Source organism: Neoarius graeffei, chromosome 12, assembly GCF_027579695.1.
Source record: "Neoarius graeffei isolate fNeoGra1 chromosome 12, fNeoGra1.pri, whole genome shotgun sequence".
Lineage (NCBI taxonomy): Eukaryota > Metazoa > Chordata > Actinopteri > Siluriformes > Ariidae > Neoarius > Neoarius graeffei.
The window spans coordinates 50,816,476-50,842,377 of record NC_083580.1 but is presented as its reverse complement, the minus strand read 5'-3'; the positions used below and the strand labels follow the sequence as shown (position 1 = coordinate 50,842,377).

General features: G+C 41.1%; 1 protein-coding gene across 5 annotated transcripts in view; it reads left to right on the top strand.

The window, feature by feature from the left end:
* The window catches only part of odf2a (outer dense fiber of sperm tails 2a), a 129,385-nt gene that overhangs the window by 79,477 nt on the left and 24,006 nt on the right, over positions 1–25,902 (top strand). For 4 of the 5 annotated variants that reach the window (XR_009655754.1, XR_009655752.1, XR_009655755.1 and 1 more), the window contains 3 exons: positions 2,166–2,291; positions 11,379–11,581; positions 11,759–11,831. Coding sequence is in view for 1 of the 5 variants with exons in the window: in XM_060935981.1 (XP_060791964.1) it covers positions 2,166–2,291; positions 11,379–11,552 (300 nt within the window). In the remaining 4 variants the exon portion in view is untranslated. Of the gene's footprint in view, positions 1–2,165; positions 2,292–11,378; positions 11,582–11,758; positions 12,747–25,902 lie in introns of those variants that run through there. The other variant, XM_060935981.1, reaches the window with a different exon arrangement.

The window sequence follows — 25,902 nt, the reverse complement described above, 5'->3', positions numbered from 1 at the left end:
ATTAATTCTATTTTCCTGAGAAATGCTGGCAAAAATGTATAAGATTTTTGATAATTTGATAAATAAATCTTATTAAAAAAAAGATAAATGTTGACAAAAAAATGCTACTATGTTTGTTGTTGTTGTGAACGAGCAAGTCGCCAGAGGTCTGTAACTGGAGTCCGTACCGTAGGCTACAGACCCGCTTGCCAGCCAATCAGAGCGCAGGATTTGATGGAAACCGGACCGCGAAAAAAATAATTCCCAGTATTTCACTCCACTGACTTGACACACGTTGTCAATGGCAAATCAGTTCAAAATTAAAATTCTTTTGATTAATTTGCGTATTTTTTGTAGTTATGTCTATAGAATATAAAGAACATTACAAGGTGGCACGGAGATGTGGCGTTTATCTTTTCGTGCTGAAAATATTTTCACTCGTTTGCCTCGCCCACTCGTGAAATATACATTCACCACTCGAAGATAAACTTCATATCTTTGCGCGAATGTGTAATATCCTCATATATATAAAATCAGCTGTAGATCATTATAGCGGCCAGTTTAATCCTATGGATTTTAAAACATTGTCGTTATTTTTGTGCCTCGTTACTGAGCACACAGTGGGGCTTTGAGCTGTTTGTACTGCTGAATACACACAAGTTAAAATACTTCAGAAATGCTTTCAGTGATATTCAATTGGTTTATAATAAATCACACGAGGTTTTTTCACCTCAGTAAATTTGTTTCAAAACATTTTGCCTGGGGGCGGCACGGTGGTGTAGTGGTTAGCACTGTCGCCTCACAGCAAGAAGGTCCAGGTTCGAGCCCCGTGGCCGGCGAGGGCCTTTCTGTGTGGAGTTTGCATGTTCTCCCCGTGTCTGTGTGGGTTTCCTCCGGGTGCTCCGGTTTCCCCCACAGTCCAAAGACATGCAGGTTAGGTTAACTGGTGACTCTAAATTGACCGTAGGTGTGAGTGTGAATGGTTGTCTGTGTCTATGTGTCAGCCCTGTGATGACCTGGCGACTTGTCCAGGGTGTACCCCGCCTTTCACCCGTAGTCAGCTGGGATAGGCTCCAGCTTGCCTGCGACCCTGTAGAACAGGATAAAGCGGCTAGAGATAATGACATGGGATGAGAAATTTTGCCTGGTCACCCCCCACAGTGGAACACGGAACTTGCATTCCGCTATTCTTCTATATGTAAAAGCAGTAAATATTTTTTAAAAATGTTCATGCAATAGTGCCTCCGAGAGTAGATGCACAACTTCCATGCAAGTATAAATAATTCACCCTGCGTGAGCGTCAACGCTGCACCTCCAGCATAGATTCAGTGCACACGTATAAATTGGCCTTAAAGCTATACAGGGAATAGAAAATACACTCTCTTGCTTGTCTCCAGTTTCCCCCACAGTTCAGAGACATGCAGTTAGGTTAACATGGGGCAGCCTTGGGCTGAAGTACTCTTGTGCAAGGTACCTAACCCCTGACTGCTCCCTGGGCACTGTAGTATGGCTGCCCACTGCTCTGGGTGTGTGTGCATTTGTTCACTGCTTCAGATGGGTTAAATTCAGAGGATGAATCTCACCGTGCTTGAAATGTGCATGTGACAAATAAATAAAGGTTTCTTCTTTCTTCATCTGTCTACAAAATAAGCACAGCACAATGGTGAAACAGTTTTAGATGGGAAGCACGTAATGGGTTTTTAACATATCATTTGCTTTTGCAGTTGTACCAACAGTTTTGAAAACGACAAAATGATGACTAAACTGGCAAAGAGCATGTGCTAAGTCTTCCAATAATGTAGCGCCGCTATTGCAGCATGACAACTACCATATGTATGCCTTTTATGGGGGTGCCATTACTTTGGTCTTAATGTATGTGTTTGTTTTTGCTTTCTTGGTTTTCTTTCCAAGTCATTAATATGAAATCACTGATTTAAACAAAATGTTAATTACATTTGTGTGTGTAACCGAAATAAATTCTGTAAACTTGACCGCATAATCTGTATATAAAATGTATATAGAGTACACAGCAACTCCTCAATTTGCAGCCGATCAAATGACCGAGCGAGCTTAAATTCTTTGCATCAGTACGGGTGGAGTAGCAATGTATCGATGAGGATCTTCCATGTTTATGATCATGTTTTCAATCCAATGTTTTCAGTCGTCTAATGTGGTCTGATTGACAGATGTCCAATACGAGGGAGCGAGCTGCGTCTAAAGAGCGAGCCTCTCAGTCCAGAGTGATCGAGCTGGAGACCCAACTCAGCCGAATGACTGCAGAGCTCAATCAGCTGAGGCGAACCAAAGAGGAGGTGAGCTTTATAACTGTCTGTCTGTCTGTCTGGTGTAAAGGAAAAATGCTGACTGTGTGTGGCTCAGCCAACAAGCACACTGTAACCATCACAGCATTTTTACAAGTCCTAGCGAGTATTAGCTAACTAGCCTAGCTTGCTCATTAGATTTATCAGTAATGCAGATTAAATAAGGTCTGGTGATGAGGAGGTTGTTCGCCTGCACTGTAATTTTGGAGAAAAAAAAAATCAATCAAGAAAATGAGTTGCTTGTGTGGCGTGACTGTATGTAGCCATTTAAAGTGGGATGTCATATGTACCAGTGAATGTTCCAGAAATTGACAAATTAAGTTAAACTTCAACATTGGAATATTGGCAACAGAATATTTTCAGTTCCATGTGCCGTAATGTTCTATTATATCATTCACTAACAAGGAAAGTTTTTTATGCCGCTTTGTCCTTCGTGTTTGTTTTCCTCAGTTGCAACTTACAACATGGTGCTTTTCTAAAACGCTGAAAAAACCCTAGTTTGAAATCAGTGGCATCTCGGATTGATGTCACCCAGTGCGGTAAGAAAAAGTAAATTAGCATAAAGTTTTTGCCTTGTATGTATAGGTGAATCCAGGGAATTGCCAGAAGTAAACAAGTTGGCGTCTCTCTAGAACATGCGCGCTTGTGAATGCAAGCTGTCCTCAGAAGTGTACGATTTTCTATTTTTACCGTTACTTTCTATGTCGCATTCCTTTTGACAATGATGTCTAGGAAACTGGGAAGAATCTGTGCAGTCCTCAGCTTCTCCAACGTTAGCGGCAAACGTCTGAGATCATACACTTTACATAGCCTAGTTTCCCTGGCTGTGCAGAGGACCAAGATGTGCACCAGAAGTAGCAATAACAGGCCATTTTTAAATCTAGTTGTGATCAGGGAGTGTGGCATATCAAAAGAAAGAGTATGAAGTTCTGAATTCAAAACTGATTTATTTTCCCCCTAGGTTAAATAGAACCGAAGTTACAGCTGTTTGAAATTTTAATTTTTTTTTTTTCCCGTCAGCCTTATTTGGCCGCTTCCAGCAATATACAGTGCTCAGCGTAAATGAGCCCACCCCCTTTGAAAAGTAACATTTTAAACAATATCTCAATGAACACAAACAATTTCCAAAATGTTGGCAAGACAAAGTTTAATATAACATCTGTTTAACTTATAACCAGGGCTTTGAACCAGAATTTTTTTTCCCATTGGTTCGTTCCGAACAGAAACGGAATTTTAACGTTTCCGGTTTTGGGTTCCACCATTAAATAGACGTTCCCGAACCGGTTAGAACAAAAAAATTTCGTTCCCGGAACGGTTAATTACGTTCCCTGTCAGCTGTTTAACAAATGGCTATAAAATTATGTCTCTGTCTCATCCAGCTTAAGCCAAATGTAGGCTAATTCTATTACAACCTTCATTAAATAAGACAAGAAATAATTCAAAACAATTATTATTTCAAATGTTGGCAATTTGGATTCTCAGTATGTCTTCCCATCTACACAAACAGAAAAAGTGCCAAAAATGAAAAGATAATTAGTTTAGTGTGTTACCAAAGGCTAGTCAGGCCCTATAGAGGGCTACCGCATGACGTCACCGCGCTGCGAGATTTTGTTAGGCGCCATATTGGAAGACCAAGTACACATCTATGCAAGTACATACATACATAAAACAAACTACACCTGAAATGTAGCCAGGGCTGGTTCTGCCCTAATCTGGACCCGGGTGCAACATCGCGCAAACCCCCCCCAAAAAACCACCAGTCTAAATCAGGACAACCATCACATAACTATAAACATTTTATATCAACTATTTTAACTAAATGGGCTATAATCAATAAGCCTGCAGGCAGCCACGGCGGGCTGCCTCAGAAAAGTAACCATTCAATGACAACTGAAAGCCTGCAGCCATGGCGGGCTGCCTTAAAAAGTAACCATTTGTCCTACCGTAAAACTCGTTTTGCATTTTCTGCCTCCTTTTTTGTATTTTCAACCCTCCGTTTATTTTCTTTCCTTTTCTGAAAACCCGATTTGTGTCCAGACATTTTGTTCTGCTACCAACGAACTAACTCGTCAGGTCTCGGCTCTCGAGCCCGCGATGATTCCCGTGGGAAGGGCAACAATTATACATTTTTACAAACAGCCAATAGGGAGGTTGCAACGTTCAGGCTCTTCTTTGCTCACAGACACTCAGTAATGCAATTACTCACTTTATCACATGGAGACGTGATAGCAGTCCACCTTCCCGCGCTCTCCATTCAGTCAGCGAACGTCACACAGGAAGTGAACCCCAGCGGGTCATAGAAACTTGTGCAGGAGAAGAATGGCTTTTTTATTTGTAGGCTACGGAAACTTTGAGGAATGAAATAAAAACCGGTATTAACCGGTTACCATTATTTTAATAAGCGTTTCTGTTCCGGAACATAAAAAATAATAAAGTTTCTGGTTTCGTTTCTGTTCCATGTGAAATAGAAAAAGTTTTCGTTTTCGTTCCTTGAACCGGTTCAAAGCCCTGCTTATAACGTGAAAGTAAGGTTAATAATATAAACTTAGATTACACATTTTTCAGTTTTACTCAAATTAGAGTGGTGCAAAAATGAGTACACCCCACAACAAAAACTACTAGTTTTTGTATGTACTTTGTATGTATGTACTTTGTTTTCTAGTACTTTGTCTGGCCTCCATGATTTTTAATGACAGCACCAAGTCTTCTAGGCATGGAATGAACAAGTTGGCGACATTTTGCAACATCAATCTTTTTCCGTTCTTCAACAATGACCTCTTTTAGTGACTGGATGCTGGATGGAGAGCGATGCTCAACTTGTCTCTTCAGAATTCCCCAAAGAAAATAATTTATTTCCACCACAAAGGTGAAGGCTACAAGAAGATCAGCAAAGCTTTACTTATCAGTCAGAATACTGTAGCAAAAGTGGTACAAAAATTTAAGAAAGATGGAACTGCAACCATCTCACAGAGACGTCCAGGTCGTCCACGGAAGTTAACACCTCGACAGGAGCGTCTTCTGATGAGAAGGGTTGAAGAAAATCGGCATGCAAGTTCACTGCAGTTATCTAAAGAGGTAGAAAGCCAAACTGGGGTGACTATTTCCCGTGACACAATACGGCGTACACTGCAGAGGAATGGCATGCATGGATGCCGTCCACGAAAGAAGCTTCTCCTAAAGCCCAGGCACACAAAAGCCCGCCTAGAGTTTGCCAGGGCCCATGCTGACAAAGATGAAGACTACTGGGACTCTATACTCTGGAGTGATGAGACCAAGATAAACGTTTTTGGAACTGATGGCTTCAAAACTGTATGGCGTCGCAAAGGTGAGGAATACAAAGAAAACTGCATGGTGCCTACAGTGAAACATGGTGGTGGCAGTGTCCTTATGTGGGGCTGCATGAGTGCTGCTGGTGTCGGGGAGCTGCATTTCATTGATGGCATTATGAATTCACAGATGTATTGCTCTATACTGAAAGAGAAGATGCTACCATCACTCCGTGCCCTTGGTCGTCGTGCACTTTTCCAACATGACAAAACACACATCTAAGGCCACTGTTGGATTTCTGAAGAAGAACAGGGTGAAAGTGATTCAGTGGCCAAGTATGTCTCCTGATCTGAACCCAATCGAACACCTATGGGGAATTCTGAAGAGACAAGTTGAGCATCACTCTCCATCCAGCATCCAGTCACTAAAAGAGGTCATTGTTGAAGAATGGAAAAAGATTCCACACACGTTACTTTTCAGAGGGTGGCACTCAGAGGGTGTTTCAAATGTGACTTCTTCAAAACAATATGATTAACATCCCTGAACCTTCTCTTTTTTCTCTATCCTCTAGAATCCAATATTTTTATTGTTTTCCATAGAAAGGTACACATCCGTTGACCATGACTGGGACTTCCGCTGTCTCTGGCTGACTTCCGTTTGACTGAAATTACTGCGAAAAGACTCACCAGGGGTCATGATTGTTCCCGACCTCTGGTATTGATTTCGGCCAGTGTCGACCGATAGAAAGCGAGCTAGAGTCTAACGTCACAGGTGTGGCACGTCATCAGCTTTCAACCAAAACCCAACATGGCCGTGCCCAGCGGTTTCACCGTCAACGTTCAGAAAAAAGATCGTCATGTCAAAAGTAATCAGTATCATGCAAATCTGAGTGGATATTCTGAAAATTCAGTGGTTTTTTTTTTTTTTCTATAAAATACCCAACTCTTGTGAAGCTGAATGTACTTTTTATGTTGGTACACGGCGATCGAAAATTTGCATTTTACTATGTAAACGGATAGGCGCTTCCCGCACGGCAAGCGCTGCTGGCATTACTACCAGAAGTGGATTGTCACATGCTCGGCAATTAATTAAATAATTTTAAATACCTATAAAAAGAAACATTCGCAGGGCTCTACATTAACTTTTGAAACCACTTGTCCTGTCGGGCAAGTTGAAAGGAAATTTACTTGTCCGAATGTGAAGTTGACTTGTCCGAAAAAATATTTGAGAAAAAAAACACAAATAAACTATTTGTAACCCAACAATCTTTATTGCATTTGCATCACACCGCTTGTGGCTTGTACTCTTGCCATGAGACACTAGAATGTCTCGCCTATGAAGCTGTACCTTTAAACATGCTGCTCGAGACATCAGCATAAGTAGGATGCGATATGCACAGAGAACATTGCATTCCATCTCCGGTGTCTTGGATCCATTCAAATTCATCCTTCCAAGAATTCAGAAATTTCCGTTCTCTCTTGCTTTCATAGTTGTGCTGTGATTGTTTCCTCTTCTTTTCAGCACCAGATGCCTCGGATTCACTAGACTTCTTTGTGAAGCCGAACTTCAGGAGGGACATTTTCTAAATGTCTAAATTTTTATAATGAACACCATCAACAACAATTCAAAGATTTGGAAATTACCACATACTCAACGTAAATATACAGTTGAATAATGATCCCACCAGCAGAAATGTCAACAAATCCACGTGTATGACACAATTAAAACCAATCATAAACAACCGTTTACTTTTCAGCTCAAATACACAAAGCGGTATTGGCCGGTTTCGCAAGTGGAATATTCAGTCCCCCCAGGATTTCACAGGCCTTTTTTGTGATTGTTGCGGGCTAAAATGTCTGATGTTGCGGGGGTTTCCAAAAAATTGCAATGAAAGTTGCGGTGTTTTTTAGGTTTTTGTTGCGATTATATTGCGGGAGGAAGTGAAAGTTGTGAGAAATTGTTGCGATTTTCTCTTTTTGTGATTAAAATTGAGTGATATGTTAAATATTAAGTTATTACTGAAAAACTATTGATAAAAAAAACAAAGACACTGAGAAATGGTCCTACCGTATAAACAACTTTACCAATATAAAAGATTACCAGGACCACAAAAATGCAGAATCATAGGCTTTACTTATCCAAATGCACCTGTTGGTTCAAAAGTTAAAGTGCAGAGAACCTCACAGCACAACATGAAGTTACCTTAAAATATAATATAAATGCCTCAGCTTTCATGTAAGAAAAAAAATTATTAATACTAGTACTGTGTGCAGGCAGTCTCTCCTGAAGACTAAATTAAACAATAATTATAAACTAATAAAATAAATGGCTCAGGCTTCATAGAAGAAAAAAAAAAAATTTGAACAGAATCTCACAGTATGATGCTGAAGCTGCCTAAACAATGGAAAATAAAATACCATTTTGGCAAAAATGTTGGCATCCATTAATTTCTTGTAGTAAGTAAAAAATAATGTAAAGTGCACACAGTTCTTCACTGTAAACATAACACACTTTCAGTAACGGAATTTAAGCCTACATAAACACTGACTCGCGCATGCTGCTTCTCTTGAACGTATACATGGAAGTAAGGCAGAAGGTAGTTTGTCGACGTCACCTCAAGACGACGCCAACGATTGGTCAAATTTGCAGGAAAGTTGCGGTGATTGGATATAATTGCAACACCGCCCTGAATTCGCGGGGATTGGTTGAATTTGCGTTGATGTTGCAAATCGCAACATCGCGAAATCCTGGAGTGTCTGAATATTGCGCATGCGCACATCGCTCTTTCCGAATAGAAACATCCGGCGATTCATCAAAACAATATGTTGAGTGAGATGCTTCAGAAATCATGTGAATAAACTGATAAATTTGATATGTAACCTGAATATCGGCGTATTTTGGCACTTGTCCGATCGGACAAGTCACTGAGACGATGAACTTGTCTGACATAAAGTATCACTTGTCCCGGACAAGCAGACAAGCGTTAATGTCGAGCCCTGATTCGTATATTAAAATTGTTTTTTTTTTTTTTACTAATGTCACTGGTCTGTAATGGTTAAATGCAACTCCTGGATGATTATGCTAGGTAGCTAGTACAGTCATGTTAGTACAGTATATTCTAATTCATCACTTGAGGGATGGTCAAGTGGTCTGGTTGTTTTTTTCTTTTTCCCTCTCTTTCTTCAGTCCCTATTTTTGGCTATTGTTGTAACCAATGTCTGTCTAATGTTTAAATTTTGAGTAATGTTCAGATTTCCATCCTTATAAGGTACCTTCATCAGTAACTGGGGGCCACTGCCTATTGTCATCAATCCAACTACCCATGCTGCTGTCACCGTCAGTAGGCAGCAGCAGACACACAAGTCACTATAACTTGCCACTGCAGTAATGATGGCACCACAAGATGGCAGAACACACAACTCGGTCACTGGATTCATCTATATTGATGCATGTTACAAAAAAAATGCATTCGAGCTGTTATTTCTGCCTATGGTGACATCACATGCATACTTGGCAACTCCCAGAGAATGAAAAGCGGTAGATCGGATTGTGTGACAGTCATGCCCTTCTATGGGAACCAGGGGTAATGTTTCCCTGGAAAATTTATTTATTTATTTATTTATTTTATTTTTTTTGGGGGGGGGGGCATTCTGAGTCCCATATTTGGGAAAAAAAATTGATTGGGGAAATCAGACCAAAATACTTAAATGAAATGCTTCTCACTTTGCCTCGATGCTTTTGATTCTGGATGATCTGACGACCAAGTCACTTTCAACTTACTGTCATGGAGAAATTTTTTTTTTCTCCCCTTTGTAGTTTTCATTGTTCACGATCACCAGTGTGTGTTTTGGTTTTTACAAATACTGGCGCGATTTGTTATAACGTGATTGGCTAGAACCATATCAAGAACCATTGGAATGGCGCAACAGTTTAGATTCAACATCATTATCGCGCTGTTCTACTGGCTCTCGGCTTCATTTCATATGATTGACACTGTATTCTTGTATCCCCTGTGTTGAAAACAGCTGAAGCAAGGTCAGAAGTAGAGGTCTGCGCTGGACAGAATTTTCAGTCCCGCTCCCGCAAAGAATTATGATTTTCAGTCCCGCTCCCGCCCGCGCCTGCCATATTTTGTCCCACTCCCGCCTGCAAATCCCGCATGATGCAGACGTTCGCGTTATTTCTCACAAAAGTTCTTGTCATTGGCTTGGGGAATTAAACATGCTGAGCTTAGCTGAGCTCTCCACTGACCGATCCTTCACCTAGCGCACGTAGCGAGGGTGCGCGTTGCCAGGCGGCATGCGCAGCTGAGGCTTTACAGAGATACCCAACACACCTACCAAAATCTACAGTGGATATTAAGAATATTGTACATTGCACATAGCTTACTGTATATGTCACTCCTCACATTTACATTCTAGGAAATACAAGTAGACCTATAAGAAATTAATATAATTTAAAGACACAGCGTGATGGTGCCCCGCCCCCTACTTTGAGTGGATTTGAGCATAAATATCTACAGCTCACGTTCAGGGGTGCATCGTACACGAGTGAGAACGACTTCCAAATGTCTGATTTCAGGACTCTTGACTTTTTAACGGTAAATGTACCTCTTTTTAAAGCAGCACTTACTTCTGAAGCACTGTGAGCTTCACTAGAGGAGCTCTGCTCTTCTGCCATGATCGGAGATCTCAAACACGGAAGAGCGGAAAGGAATCGGAAACGTACGTGAGATTAGACCACATCCGCAAATTTAGGCATCTTAAAATGTTTTTATTAACGCCAAATAAAATATCCAGCACAAATTATATACGATAGACATAAATTAATAATTTATAAATTTTATTTTAAACACGTTTTTAGTTTGCAGGACTGCAGCTTATCACCTCTCCCGCCCGCTCCCGCATTGTGCACTCCCCCTCCCGCCCACGCCCGCAGTGAGCTTTCAAAATTTGTCCCGCGCCGCACTGCTTTGCGTCGGGTCCCGCGGGACTTCCGCGGGAGTGCAGGGCTCTAGTCAGAAGGACAAATCCAACAGCGTTCGCTGATTTTGTAATGCAGTAGATTTTAGAACTAAAAGTGGTAGGCAGTATTCACCTGTCAAAAGCTTTAGACTACTGCGTGAATCAGTGGAGTTGGCAAGTGTTCACATGCATTCCCTCTATTGTCTGGCTTCTGCTGTCTAAACAATGCAGTTACGGCTAGAAAAATCTGAGATTACACAGCCTGATAATAATTACGGTTCATTTTCTTTCATTGATTCAAATGACCATAAATTTGTACCATGCTTTATCATCACGTGATATCGTTGCATGCCTAGCTATAACCAACTACAGGGATATTTTTATAAAAAAAAATGCATTTCTGCAGAAACACTGCATAAAATTTTTAGACAGTCATGTTGGTGTCACCCCCCTCTGATGGTGTCACCCGGTGTGGTCCACACCTCCCTAGTGATGCCACTATGTAAACGGAGCACAAAGGTTGTTTTTTTGTTTTTCTTTTTAATATATGGAAAGTCTTTCGTGCGAAAAAGAGAGCTGTGTACTGTACCTATAGCTAATCTTTTCGCTTTATACAAATGTGATCTAGTGCATACTACTACAGTCTGTAACTATTACAGCATGGCCACTACAAAAAAAAAGTATAATGCTGGGAACAAATAGTCGTTCTATTAATGAACTAAAGAGGACAATTTCAGGAGCAAGTCATGTCGGCGTTTACAGCACTAATCAGTGAAGGAGTGATTTAGTAAACCCTTGTTACCCCCTTGCATCCATTTTTTTGAGTCCATCGTTAATAAATTTTCAGGTCGAGAGAAGGCACCAGAGTCGTCTGCAGGACATGAAGGACCGCCTGGAACAGTCGGACAGCACCAACCGCAGTCTGCAGAACTATGTACAGTTCCTCAAAGCCTCATATGCTAGTGTGTTCGGGGACTCGACTCTCACCAGCACCTCACTCCGAGCTCACTCTGCCATCTGACACCCTGTACACTTCATACTGAGGCTGAGGTGATGCAGAACACACGCATACCGGTGCATATTTTTTACACAGTAAAATGTGACGAGTTTACCTTCATCAATTTTATTTTAATGTGGATAAGAACCAAAGTAATCCTTGACTCTAATCTTGTTGGATCCTTACTACTGTATAATTATAATTATTCCTACTTCTTCTATTTTATATAGCTCTCCATATTGGAGCCCGAGATAAGTGACAGTATTCACTACTGGATGCTGCAGCGGTGCTTACTGAGCAGAAGTAAATGTTCCTCATTTCTTCCTGAATTAAATGTCAGTCATTGTTAAGAACCTCTGATTTGTCTGGTTATGAAATTTTATTATATCCACATTCAGTGGATATGAGCAATCACCCTCTCTGATTGGCTACTCTACAAGGCTATCGGCTCATATACCGTGAATAGAGAAAAACAAATTGGCGGAGCGTTTTGCTGAACCAACTGAGGACGAAATAAAAACTCTACTCAAAAACAAAACCCCAAAAAAAATATTTAAAAAAAAGCAACAAAATATGGAATGAAAGTATTTGATGGTAAGAACATATCTTTTTTTTTCTTCAAGAATTAGTATTATTATCGCATTTTTCACAAATTGCTACTGTCATTTTGCCGGTTTGTTTACATTCTAAGCGGGTAATGATTTTGTTGGACATTTTGTATGAAGTTTTTATTTATCGAATTTCAAATAATAGAAATACTCTGTTTCTCAAAATCCAGTGAATGTGGATATAACAAAACAGTTATTCCACTCAATCTCGTCGTACGTGGCTTATAGCCGACTCAGCGCTATGTGCCTCGTCGGCTATCGACTCGTGTACGACTCGACTTTGTGGAATAATTGTTATATCAGAATCAGAAGCACTTTTATTGCCAGGTATGTTACAAACACAAGGAATTTGACTCCGGTTCGACTTAGCTTTCATAGTACAGACAGAAAGAAAGTATAGAAGAAGAAAAAAACACACACACACAGAGTCTCACTGCAGTGAACTCCAGAGGGAGAATCGCGTTTCTACAGCGACGGCCTTGAAGGCAGTGCTGGCTGGGAGAGCCAAGATAAGATTGGAATTTGTTTAGACTTAAAGTGCCATTCCACCATTGGATGTATTTTTTTTGGCATAAAATACAATACGACCAAAGTCACCTACCCTTTTAATTTCTGCGCGGTAGTGAAACGTGATGTCATCGGCAGGTTCCCCTTCTTGTGTACCACGTCACGTGTGACGTGGCACAGATTATCAGCAATGGCGGATAGAACGCGATTGTCAGCTTCGGAAAAGAAGCGAAGGAAAATAGCAAGTGATGCCCAAAGGAGACGGTCGATGGTGAATATCGGCACAGCAATCGACAAGTGGAAATCGCGTTCTATCCGCCATTGCTGATAATCTGTGCCATGTCACACGTGACGTGGTACACAAGAAGGGGAACCTGCCAATGACATCACGTTTCACTACCGCGCGGAAATTAAAAGGGTAGGTGACTTTGGTCGCAAAATTAATATACTTGTCGTTGTCAAAAAATTATGTTTGATATATCATTTTGAAGCTAAAAGATTTCTCTGTCTAGTCATATTGTCATAAAATATATTGTATTTTATGCCAAAGAATACATCCAATGGTGGAATGGCACTTTAAGATGGGTAGACATGTCCTTTTTCGCTTAACCCGCTTGTCTATTCCGGCCACCAAAATGATCCATTTCTCTCTGCAAAGCCATCAACTTCTCCATGATGTTATCAATGTTGCGACTCAAGTTCTGAACAGCCACAGTCTGAGTGCCGACAGCTCTGCCCACCGCTTCAATCATGTCGGGCAGCTTTGTGGGGCTTTGAACAGCTGCCACCATTATCTGATTTCCTCGATACACCAGGGCAATGCCAAGTCCAATCAGCAAAAATCCTGTGATCATTGTTCCGAATAGGTAATATCCTCAATGTCCTCCACGGAAAGAATCGCCAAGCACACCACACGCCACTTCTCCCAGGCATTCATGGTGTATCCGGCTGCAAACGTTCCGGCAGGACAGGCAGGTTCCCCCGAACCCAGACTTCTCGTCGAGAAGATTGTGTCAATTACGTGAAGTGACCAGTTGATCAAATCCATAATTTCGATTCGGAGAACAGTGCAGGAAGGGTCTCTCTGACAAGACGAGTCCGCAGAAGCAAAGCAGGAGAGAGGCTTGTCAGGAAGGGAGAGGCTGAGAAATGAGAGATGAGAGGAAAAAACACCCGCACATTTCGCTCCTATCAGGACCGGAATGTGTAGGCATTAAAAAAAAACCCGCAGCGCAGCATTCCGTGAAGCACGGAGAAGAATTAACACAACAATTACACAAAAACATAGAAAGTACGAGAGAGCAAAGTCCCGTGGCAGCCGTCTGCGGCGCCATCTTGGATGGAAAAATATATAAATACTTTCATCAACATGATCTGTTAATCCTACATTACCCACAATGCCATGTGACTACCTGCTGATAATGGTGCAGGGGGATTTATCCCTCACTTTATCTCTACCTAAAGAGAGCAGTGCAGTAGTGCTTTAGTATGTCCCGCTCTCCCACTTCCTCAACTGCACGCACTGCTCACACAGATCTGCTTTCAAAGTTGCCACTGTCAGCACCATCACACTTGTAATCGCTTGGCTCACTAACTAGCTGAACTGAGTCTCTGATATAACTCGGCGCAACCGTGTTGCGTTGCTGCATTGTGTGTGCTGTCACCACCACTTTGCTGGATTTCTCATTAATATGATGTTGAATGTCACTGGGAAATGGGGGATCAGAAAAGAAGCCTTTTTTTTTTTTTTAAATCCCCCGCTGGCCGAAAGGCCCGAAGGGGGATTATGTCGTGGCGATGTCCGTCCCGGGAAGGGTACTCACCTTCTGAAATCAACTCCTCTCACAATTTTTGGAGGAATTTCATGAAACTCGGCAGGATTCTTTGCTATATGTTGGTAATGCGCATATTGTAATTTCGTTCAGTTCAGTCACATTTTACCAGAGTTACAGCCCTTGATTAACAAAATTATACTTTGACAATTTCAGGAGTGTGTTTTTCTTCTGAATTCAACTTCTCTCTCAATTTTTGGAGGAATTTCGCAAAGCTTGGCAAAAGGCCTTGTTATATGATGGTGTATACACATATTGTGATTTGATTTAATTTAATTTGTGAAAATTTTCCCAGAGTTTTGACCCTTGATTAAATAACTTGTACTTTGACAATTTCATGAGGGTGTACGTTCTTCTGAAATCAACTCCTCTCACAATTTGTGGAGGAATTTCACCAAACTTGGCAAAAGGCTTTGTTATATGACAGTTATACGCATATTGAAATTTTGTTTAATTTGGGCAAATTTTACCAGAGTTCTGCCCTTGATTATTAACAAACTTGTACTTTGGCAGTTTCATCAAGGTGTGTGCTTGCTTTCTGAAATCAACTTCCCTCACAATATTTGGAGGAATTTCACGAAACTTGGCAGGATTCTTTGTTATATGTCGGTAATACATGTATTTCAATTTCTTTCAATTCAGTCGCATTTTGCCAGAGTTAAAGGGATAGTTCGGGATTTTTGACATGAATCTATATGGTATCCCCGTCAGCAGTGTCGTGCATCCACACTGACTTACCCCCGACAGTGTTCTGTGAGCCTAGATATTGTCCAGTGTTGGTCAGTGCACAAGTAGTTCCGGCAGGTTTCCTAGGGTCTGCAAAGTAACACGTTTTTCTTCTCAAAACAGCTCGTGTTCGAATGAGTGATTTATTAGCATAACAAAACCCTTGTAGTCCAAAAAGTCACACCTTGTAATTGCTTGGGGCTACTTTCTCTCAATAGCAATCAGTGCGCGCTGTCACTGTTAACAGTTGTGTGCGAGCTAGCCAACAACTTTCATTAGTTGTTCGACAGTGTTTAGCAGCGAGCTCAGACCAGACGCAAACGCAAACAAGGTGATGCTCAGGATAAAAGCTTTGCTTCAAACATGAAATTGCAACATAAATGACTTGGGGATACACAATAATAATAAAGATATGCGTCACCAATAAAATGTTATGGTATGTATATGATTATCATTAGATTCATTCAATGATTCGTGTTTTGACTGTAGGTTGCAGTAACCTACTGCAGGGCTCAGACTAATAAAATATTACGCCATACAATATAATTGAGCACTTGTACAGTAGGGTAATAACACTCACTCTGCAGACAACTGGCCATCGGGTCCAGCTGGTCTGGGGCTCTTCTTCCAGTTGATTTTCGGGATGTGGAAAAATGTCTCCAGGACACCCGCAGTCAGGAGCGCAGGTAAATCCTTATTGTTGGTGATGCAGACAGATGCTGACGCGTTGGCCTCCTCGTCAATCGAAATGTCTTGCATCCGTGGCATAACGAGGTCCCATTCTTGGTAACAGTAGCATTCAACCTCGGTCTGCATTACTTCGCACTTGAAACAAGTACACCACCAATTGTCCATCACTCGAGGTCTCGCGGCTGCGGCTTCACCTTCCACCTCTCTGCTCACCATCTCTCTCTCTCTCTCTGCCCGTTCTACTTCCATCTGTTGAATTTCAGCATCCGTATATTCGGGTTCATAAAGATACCCCCTTGGCTGTGTGCTGAAATCAATGTCTTCGTCGTCGCTGCTGTACTCAGACATGATGCAGTCAACTTCCCAAGCACTAAACTAAGTGAATGAAACAGATAGCCTAGCTACCTGTCAACTAGCGACTGTAGCGCGCACTGATCGCTATTGAGAGAAAGTAGCCCCAAGCAATTACAAGGTGTGACTTTTTGGACTACAAGGGTTTTGTTATGCTAATAAATCACTCATTCGAACACGAGCTGTTTTGAGAAGAAAAACGTGTTACTTTGCAGACCCCAGGAAACCTGCCGGAACTACTTGTGCACTGACCAACACTGGACAATATCTAGGCTCACAGAACACTGTCGGGGGTAAGTCAGTGTGGATGCACGACACTGCTGACGGGGATACCATATAGATTCATGTCAAAAATCCCGAACTATCCCTTTAAGGTATAGTTGCCAGCGGGGGATATTGTGCTCTCGGAGCGCTCTTGGTTTTTTGTTTGTTTGTTTGTTTGTTTTAATTGCCTTTTCTTTTTTTGGGGGGGGGGGGGCACGGAGCTAAGAGCAAAAAATAAGTTATCATAAAATGTACCAGTCAGCAGTTTGGACACATCTACCCCTTCACAGATTTTTCTGCATTTTGAATATTTTCTACATTGTAGAACAATACAGAAGACATCAAAACTATAAAATAACATCTATGGAAATGTGTGGTACACAAAGTGATTAAAAAATGTTTGTTTCATGTTTTAGATTCTTCAAAGTAGCCACCATTTACTTGACACTTTGCACACTATTGGCATTATCTTAACCAGCTTCATGAGGTAGTCACCTGGAATGCTTTTCAATTAACAGGTGCCTCGTCAGAAGTTAATTAGTGCAATTTCATGCCTTTTTAACGTATTTGAGATCAAACAGTAAAAGTAAATAATAAAAATACAGTAAATAGCCCTATTCCACAACTGTAGTCATCCATTTTATGTCAAGAACCACTCAACTAAGTAAACAGAAACGACAGTCCATACTGTAACTAGAAAGTGCGTTCGCTGCAGATAATGTAGAGTAATTCTGCTGATGCAACAGGCTGTTAACTCAACTATTGAATGACAGTACTTTGTTACTTAAATTAGCATTATTCAACATCACCGCATCATTAGAATGAATTTCCCAAACACAAAGTAAATGAGTAAAATCAAACTCAAATTTTCTATTTACATACATTTTATTTTGCTCCACTTGTAATAACTGTCTCAAAACCCTCTGAGTAACCCAAAGGTAACGGCAACAAAGGAAAAAACATCTTATTTAATCAACATACTGACTAAACATTAATATAGCACAAGCAGTCTTGGAACAATACATCAAGGTCATTAACAACCATTATAAAATGGAGTGAATGAGAGACCGTCTATTGCATACCACAAATAATGTGTTGCTCTCAAAGACGTTAAAGTGCATATCCTGGACCAATTTCGTGGGTTTTTTTTTTCTTTAATATGAAAATATGTCCCTTTACACACTCACCCAGAAGGGTAATTTTGCACAAGGCCATCTGTCTACAGCAGAAAAAAATAAAATAACAAAACGCGTCTGGAAAAATCCCAAGGGAGTCTGGAGCCAGATTCATGACGTCACCTGCGGAAGCGCCAGCAGGCTGAGAGAGCTTGCATAGATTCAGTGCACAATTGGTGTAGACCAAGTTTAGCAGCTAGCGATTTTGCACTGAAATATGGAATTGTCGCCTGAGCTTCTAAACCCATGGATTCATGTATCAATGCTCATCTATCTATTGTTACGTAAATCATATTTTTTCTAATTACTATTATGTATTTATATATTTCTTCATTTAGAAGAGTACTGGCTACTGTAGGAGAAAGATTTCATAAGCTACACACATGGAATCAGCTAAGCAGGGTTGTATATACATTTAATGTGTTTGACAGGCCCCAAGATCTCAAGCCTTGACACGCATATCCCTTGATGCATGTGAAGTAAGTGTATTATCGCCCAGCGCTTTCGTGTTGTTTACTTTTGTGTGTGTCAATAAATAACATTATCCGTGCACCACACAAACACAGGAACACCTAATTTAGAGTATAGTCTCTCTTATTTCTTACCCTGGCAACAGTCAACTTGTGAATCGCCAATTTTCTTGGTCTTTTTCTCGGCTCTGCTTTGGTCCTCGGCTTCCGGGTGCCTCGCACGAAGCGCTCCCATTTCTCTCTCGTTGTCTGGTCTTTTGGAAAACGATGAGTACTAATCCCATCAAGATTGGTGTTGCTACACCCTCCTACGATACATCTGTTAACCATTTTAATAATTACGTGAAAACGTTGAAGAAATTTGCAGAAAACCACCAGGTCGTTTTCTCATAAACAAACCAGCGCTGATGTAGGATTCAGAGGGAGGCGTCCCGTAGGTGACGTCACGAAAATCAATGTTTCCTGGGAAATCCAAATGCCAAGTTTTTTCAGAGGCGGACCAATTCGCCTCAAATGGCTTGATTTCAACTGAATTTTTCTGGTATTGCGCAAGGTAAAAAAATTGCACAAAATGCAAAATGTGACAGATATTTGACCAAAGTTTAATATAAAATAGGAGAATTATATTGATCTTGCTCCTGAATTTACCCGTGATATGCACTTTACTCCACAAAGGCCTGCATATAAAGATGCCCAAAATGAACCTATAAAGGTTTTTGACAAACTCTGAATTAACAGAGAGCCATTCACTGAAGCATAGCTCCTCAGGCTCGTATATCTGTTTACCATCATCATTGTCATTTTTCAAACATTTCAAAACACCCTGGACCTAGGACTGCAACGATTATGGCCAAAATGATAATCATGATTATTGAGATCATGATTATTACTTTGATTTTAGTGACAAAAATATCTTTATTGCACTTTCATGTAAACATAACTGCTTTGACATCCAAGTTGTGGTTCGTTCCTGCTAATGTACAAATCTTTGCATTAAAGAAAACTGGTTTTCCTTATTCACCAAAATTCAGTGCATCTCCTTGAAGAAAAATATAAATAAAGAAATGTACCAAAATTAACAAATCAGCAGGGCTTTGCATTCACTAGATGCTACATTCCTGTTAATACATGTTTGTAGACAAATAAGGTGTTTATTCACCTGACCTCATTGCATCCACTAGAAACCAAAATAAAAACTCTTTCTTCATTCATTGTACCTGCATGATGGATGTGAATAAAACTTTTGAACTAAATAATTGTCCAAAATATAGGATTGCTAAAATACTGTATACCATCACAGAATGCAACCAAATGAGAACAACTCAGGATGGGACTATGCAGAAAAGGCTCATTGCCTTGGTGTTTACAGGTTTTTGGAAAGAAACGCCAGCCTGTGAACATTTTCTGGCTTGAGGGACGAGCGAAGGCAGGTCACCACACTTTCCCCCTTGCGGGAAAAATGACGTTTGCAGGCATCGACTCTTCATTGCAAAATCATAATCAATGTAATGAATCGTCATGCTCATGTATGGTTCCATTGTTCTGCTTGACCATAGGTTAGTGGTAGTAGCAAAATACTCGATAGTTGCAAGATCATCCAAGGATGACAACACCTCTTCAATGCAATAGATCCTCTTCTCAACAAAGTCTATGTGTAGTCCTTCTAAAGAAGTGGTTCTGCTGAGAGCTACATAGGCCAATTACTGGTTCAAAAACACACTTTAGACACCACCACTGCTAGTGAGGTCGTTCCTTGTACTTTGTGTGTTGTACATACATAGGCCAGTGCCACTGGAAACTGAAACCATTCCAATCCCTTTTTCTTGGAGCACTCCTCCACTCTTGCAATTTTTACAATATTGCCTGTACTTTTGATTATGTCTCTGTGTTCTGTGGGTGATAAAAGAGAGCAACTGGACTTGCTTGAAGATTCTTGAAGACGTTTCACCTCTCATCCGAAAGGCTTCTTCAGTTCTGTCTGACTAGTAGGGAGTATCAGGTATTTATCCTCTCATGAATGAAAAGCAATCCTAAGGTGCCGTTGAGCCATCCTGTTGGTGTGGGTCACAGGGGGCTGGGTGTGAACGGCCTCGAGAGTCGTTAGGGTGATCAATGGATTGCTGGTTCTCTCTGTCCTCCTGTGAGTCACTGAAAACAGCTGGGTTTTGGTGTGCATTCAGTTGTCTGGGAAGTGTGCCAAGGACTGCATTGTAGATGGCTGATAAATGATGTCTTATGCCGCTTTTCCACTACAAACGCGGCTGAGTTGGGCTGAGTCAAGCTGAGTGGGGCTGTTGGAGTTGCATTTCGACTACAACCGCGCTGAACCGTGCTGGCTGGAAGTGGGTGGACACATTGGGTGGAGTTAGCGAAAGTGGGTGGACGTCACGTGATGTCGTTAGGCGGCGCAAACAGTGACATCAGTGACCTTTTAAGCGGTAGTCTCACGACCCGGATAGTAAACAATAAACATGGAGGACATGGAGTCGTTAGTGTTGCTGGTCTTGGTGCTGTGGCTTGTTGTCACCGACAACGCCAACAGATACTGGCAAGAGCATATAGATGAGGCGAGGCGCATAAGGCTTCAGAAATTCTCGTAATTCGTAATTCTTCTTCTTCCGGGTTTACGGTGTTTACAGATCCCAGCGTGCTCGCGGGGCGTGTGTAGGCATGTGAGGACACTCCTCCTCACCAATCAGTGCACAGGGGAGTGTCTCTTCATGCCCCTAGCCCCACTCGGCTCGGTTTGGCTCGCTTCAGCCCCACTCCAAAACCGTGCAAGTTTTGGGTGCTAAGCAGGGCTGAAGCGAGCTGAGTCGTGCTCCATCTGAGTTTCAACCATCTAGCTGTTGACTTGAGATGAAGTTGAAGAATTTGGAGGTAGTCCTCCTTCATTATTCCATGTACTAGTACATTGCACAAAGTAGCACTGGCAGCAAAATAGCCCCAGAGCATGATGCTACCACCACCATGCTTGACAGTTGGTACAATGTTCTTAGGTTTGAAAGCCTCACCTCCAAGCATACCTCTTGTCATTGTGGCCAAATAGCTCAATCTTTGTCTCATCTGATCATAAAACTTTTCTCCAGAAGGCATTTGGCTTGTCCATGTGGGCAGCTGAAAATTTCACTTGAGCTTGAAGGTGTCAATTTTGGAGCAGGGGCTTCTTTCTTGGTCGGCACCCTCTCAGTCCATGGTGATGTAAAACTCGCTTTACTGTGGACAGTGATGCTGGTGTTCCAGCAGTTTCCAGTTCATGGCAGGCTTGAGCCTTGGTGGTTCCTGGGTTGTTCCTGAACATCCAAACCAATTTCCTCTCATCTGAGGCTGACAGTTTGGGTCGTCTTCCAGACCTTGCCAAAGTGGTGACACATCCGAAGAACTTGTACTTGCATACAATTGTTTGAACTGCTGACCTTGGAATCTGCAGTTGTTTAGAAATGGCTCCAAAAGACCTTCCCAACTTGTGTACATCTACAATTCTCCTTCTTAGACCTTCACTGAGTTCCTTGGACTTTCCCATGGTTCTGAGTATTGGTCAATCCAATGAGTGCTGTCAAACAAATCCTTTTTATGCTGGCAAAAAGAAACTACCAGTTGTACTCAATCATGATCACTAACAAGAAGATAATAGGCCTTGGCCTTGTCATGTTAAGACATTTGTAGAACCTTCAGCACCACTTATTAACAGATTTAAAGTGAATGTATCTATATATTTGAGCCTGTATGTATAATTTTGAACCTGTGTAAATTAGAGAAAATCCAAAATAAATTCAAACTTTTGCACTCAATTCTTGTTTTTTGAAGTCATTAAAGATGTATCCTGTATAATCATTCCACCCTGGAAAAAGAACAGTTCAAGGAAATCATTAACAGCCCAAAATTACCATGACATTCATGCCCATGATGAGTGTATGTAAACTTCTGACCGCAACGGTATTTGTTATAAACTGAGCAGAAAAAACAATTCTAGTTCATATTCATGGCAAACCTTTTGTCAGCGATGAAGAGCCTTACATTAAAATACCTTCTTGGGCCTGTCTGGTACATCGATTGTATTCTCCCCAGTATTAAACTGCACTGGAAATGCCATAGCTTCCAGTTTAGGCATCTTTAAAAAAGCTAACTGCCTGATTTCCTTCAGCAGGTGCAATACAGTAAAAATTGTCTCCAAAATGCCAAAATTTATTGGCCAACATCAGCTGGCTACAAGCATGAATCAAAGGCAATACCATGGTTTTGGCCTCTTCTGTATCTGTAACATCTTTCTGGACGTCTTCTGCACTGTCAATTTCCCAGTTGTCAAATTCAAAACCATCAATATTATCCTGGTGTGCAGCTTCATCAGTATCTTCCTTCTGGGACGCATGTACCGATTTACCACTTTTCTGGAGCACTCGGGAATCCATGGCAGTCTCTTCAAGAGTCTACATCCTCTCTATGTACAGAGGATGAAGTTTTCAGTTTCAACAATGTACTTTGGACCTCCTCCGTGTCCAGGTCAGGGTCCATGTGGACCCTATTGATCCTGCCACAACCCTCTGGGAACATTCACGCCTATGGGCAATTTAGAGTTGCCAATTAGTCTTTGGACTGTGTGAGGAAACCGGAGCGCCCAGAGGAAACCCACGGAGACACTGAGAGAACATGCAAACTCGGGGCTTGAACCCAAGACCTTCTTGCTGCGAGGCGACAGTGCTAACCACCGTGCCACCCCACCTCACCTCACTTCGTACTGTCTTCATATCTGAAATTGATAATGACCTTTGTAGCTTAGCCATCTCTTCAGCTTCACTTTTAAAAGTTGTGATTCAGATGGAGGTCTGGGCAAACACTGAACAGCTTCTTCAACCCTGTAGAGCACACAAACAATTGCTCCATGTATTGCTTTTTGTTAACCTCTTGGGAGTGAAAAGGTATGAATTTCGCAAGGACATACCTTTCGAGCACATTCAGCTCTTGGAGTTCTTCAGGTATAGAGCAAAGTTCTAAACTGTTTGTCACTGCAATAGCAAGTGTCCATATTTTAGCTTTCATGATGAGTGATAAATCCATTGTTTTTTTGTTTTGTTTTTTTCCTTTCCGGGATTCTGCACTCTGTGTCCGAGCAATTACCATCGCAGATATAAACAAATGTACCAGTTATGTATTTTGCAGTGAGATCAGGATCCTTGGTGTAACATTGCAAATCCTCACCTGGTCTTGAAATAGGCGCCTGTGACAAACTGTGCCAATGTAGGGGGGGTCCTTGTTGAATATTTGATTAGAAAATTGATTGTGCTTCATTTTATTGGATTATCCAAATTACTGGTTTTGTCCTTTCCTCTAAAACTCCCAGCAATCCTATATTTCATTTTGATATGGCTGCTACAATGGCTACTGTGCAGTGCTTCCAAACTTTGGGTGCTTCTCGATTGAAAATACTGGCTTCAAGCCATAGAATGACAAATGCAAAAACTGATCCAAAGAGTTTTTTTTTTTGTAAGGCTTTCACGTGTGCTTTGTGTTTAACCATGAAACTGGGATCAAGGTTGTAATGAGACGTGACGTACTCTTTCTGTTTCAACTTGAAAGCATGGTCACTCCGATAACAAGGCCTGATGTACTGTTTTCACTTTAATTGTAAAGCAGCATCTCTTTATCTCCTTCTCTCAATCTCTTTTTCTCTCTTTCCTTTGTACTTTGTCCACCAGAATTTCTGGAAACTTTTTTTCTTCTATGCTTGTTCAGTTTCTTAAGTGCCCCAGAACTATATGTGCACAACTCCTCCTGAGGCTTTGGTCTGTCTCCATTTGTTCTGTTTACAACATCAGACTGTCTGTGTTCTTCTGCATGTACGTCCACTACAAGCACATCTGGAATTTCTCTGTCAAACCTTAAGATCGGCAAGAGATCATATTGTTGGTGTTCCAAAAGAGATAGTGATCCAACAAAGAGCTGGATAAATCTGTTTGTCAGATCACAGATTTGTCTGAATGTGACCATTCACAACTTCCATTTTCCTTGTGCCGACTTTCATCTGAGCGTCGAGTGTGTGAGTAAAAAAATCCATACCTACCATTTCTGTCTTTTGAAGACACTCACGCAAGTACAGCTAACAAATCAGCAAAGCTTGACAATAGGCACTTCCCAAACACTGAAGCCAACTTGCAAGGTTTAAATAGAACTCCAATCCATGCGAGGGTTGTATGAATAAGAATCTGCTCCCTGTATCCAGTTTCACAGCAGTGAATTGGCCAGTGGCAGTCTTAATTTTTTCTGGCAGCTCACCAAAACTTAAATGGCTATGAACAAGTGACCTGTTGAACTCTAACATGCAAGTGATTTCACCCCTTTTTCCAAAACATAATTTAAATTTTCTTCATCCATTTGATGCACTTCATTTGGGTGAACCAGGAACATCAGAAAATTTGAAAATCTCACATTCTGGCTATATGAAGAGGCTTCAAGTCTTTCTTTGCACCTCACATTGTGTTTCATCAGTACCAGTACATTTTCTCATCAGAATTTGTTCCCTCTTTTTCCAGAGCAACTGCCACTGCACCTTTCTCACTTGTGATTTTTATTTATTTGGGCATTTGAAATATCCTTTTGCATCATAATCACAGCAGCCAGCAGTCATAACAATAGACATCAAAGACATGTTTTTATTTTGTCTGTGTAACTCTTCGAATGTGTGGACACGTGCGTGTGCAAGCATTCCTAATAACATGGCCACGGAGTTGAAGTTGATTTGTCGTCAGCGTCTCAAATTAGCAAATCTTTGCCAAATGCATTATCACCTATGGGGAAATGGAGGGATGACTCAGTCAAACCTCAAATAATTGGTGGCAATGAGGAGGAAAAAGGGATGGATGAAGGGCAAGACAAAGACGAGTGCAGGTCAGACCTGATATCACGTATGTGATGGGTGAGTTGGCCTGAGGTGCCATATGAAGTTTGGTGGCTGTATGGTGAAGTGTGACTGAGCAGAACTTCATTCATTTAAATGGGGCCACAAATGAATGGAAGCATATGGACGGAAAAAGGGATGCGTGAAAACGAAGGAAAAAACAAGTGCAGGTTTCAAATGAGGGGATGGATATGTGGGGGGACTTGGCCTGAGGTATCATGTGAAGTTTGGTTACTCAGTGAAAAAAAACTGGACGGAGACTGAATGTTTTTTTTTCTCCCGAAACTTCATTCTTTTGAATGGGGACAAAAATGAATAGAAGTGAATGGGGGGGGGTGAGCAAAAAGAAAGGAAAAGATGAGTTCTTCAACATATATTTTTTTTAAATACTGTAAACAGCAGTAAGCCATAATAAATGAAACAAAGTCAATATCTGGTGTGAGACGACTCTTTGCTTAAAAAAAATGGTAGTCTCAGGTACAATGAGTGCAGTTTTATAAGGAAATGAGCTGTAGGTTTTACTGAGCATCTTACAGAACCAGCCACAGTTCTTCTGGACACTTTAACTGTCACACTCGCTTCTTAATTTTGCACCAAAACCCAGCAGCCTTCATTATGTTTTCTTTTTTAATCTGAAAAGTGCTCTCTTATGTAATATACTGCTCAAATACCAACTTTTTTTTCTGGAAAACGAACATTTGGTACTCTAAAATGTTTTTTTATACTGACTTGATAATAAAGTCATAAAATAGAAATATATAACAAAGTTTGTATGAAAAAAAAATCGGGCGGCTAAGATTTTTGCACAGTACTGTATGTGTCAGGGGAGTTGGCCTGAGGCATCACATGAAGTTTGGTG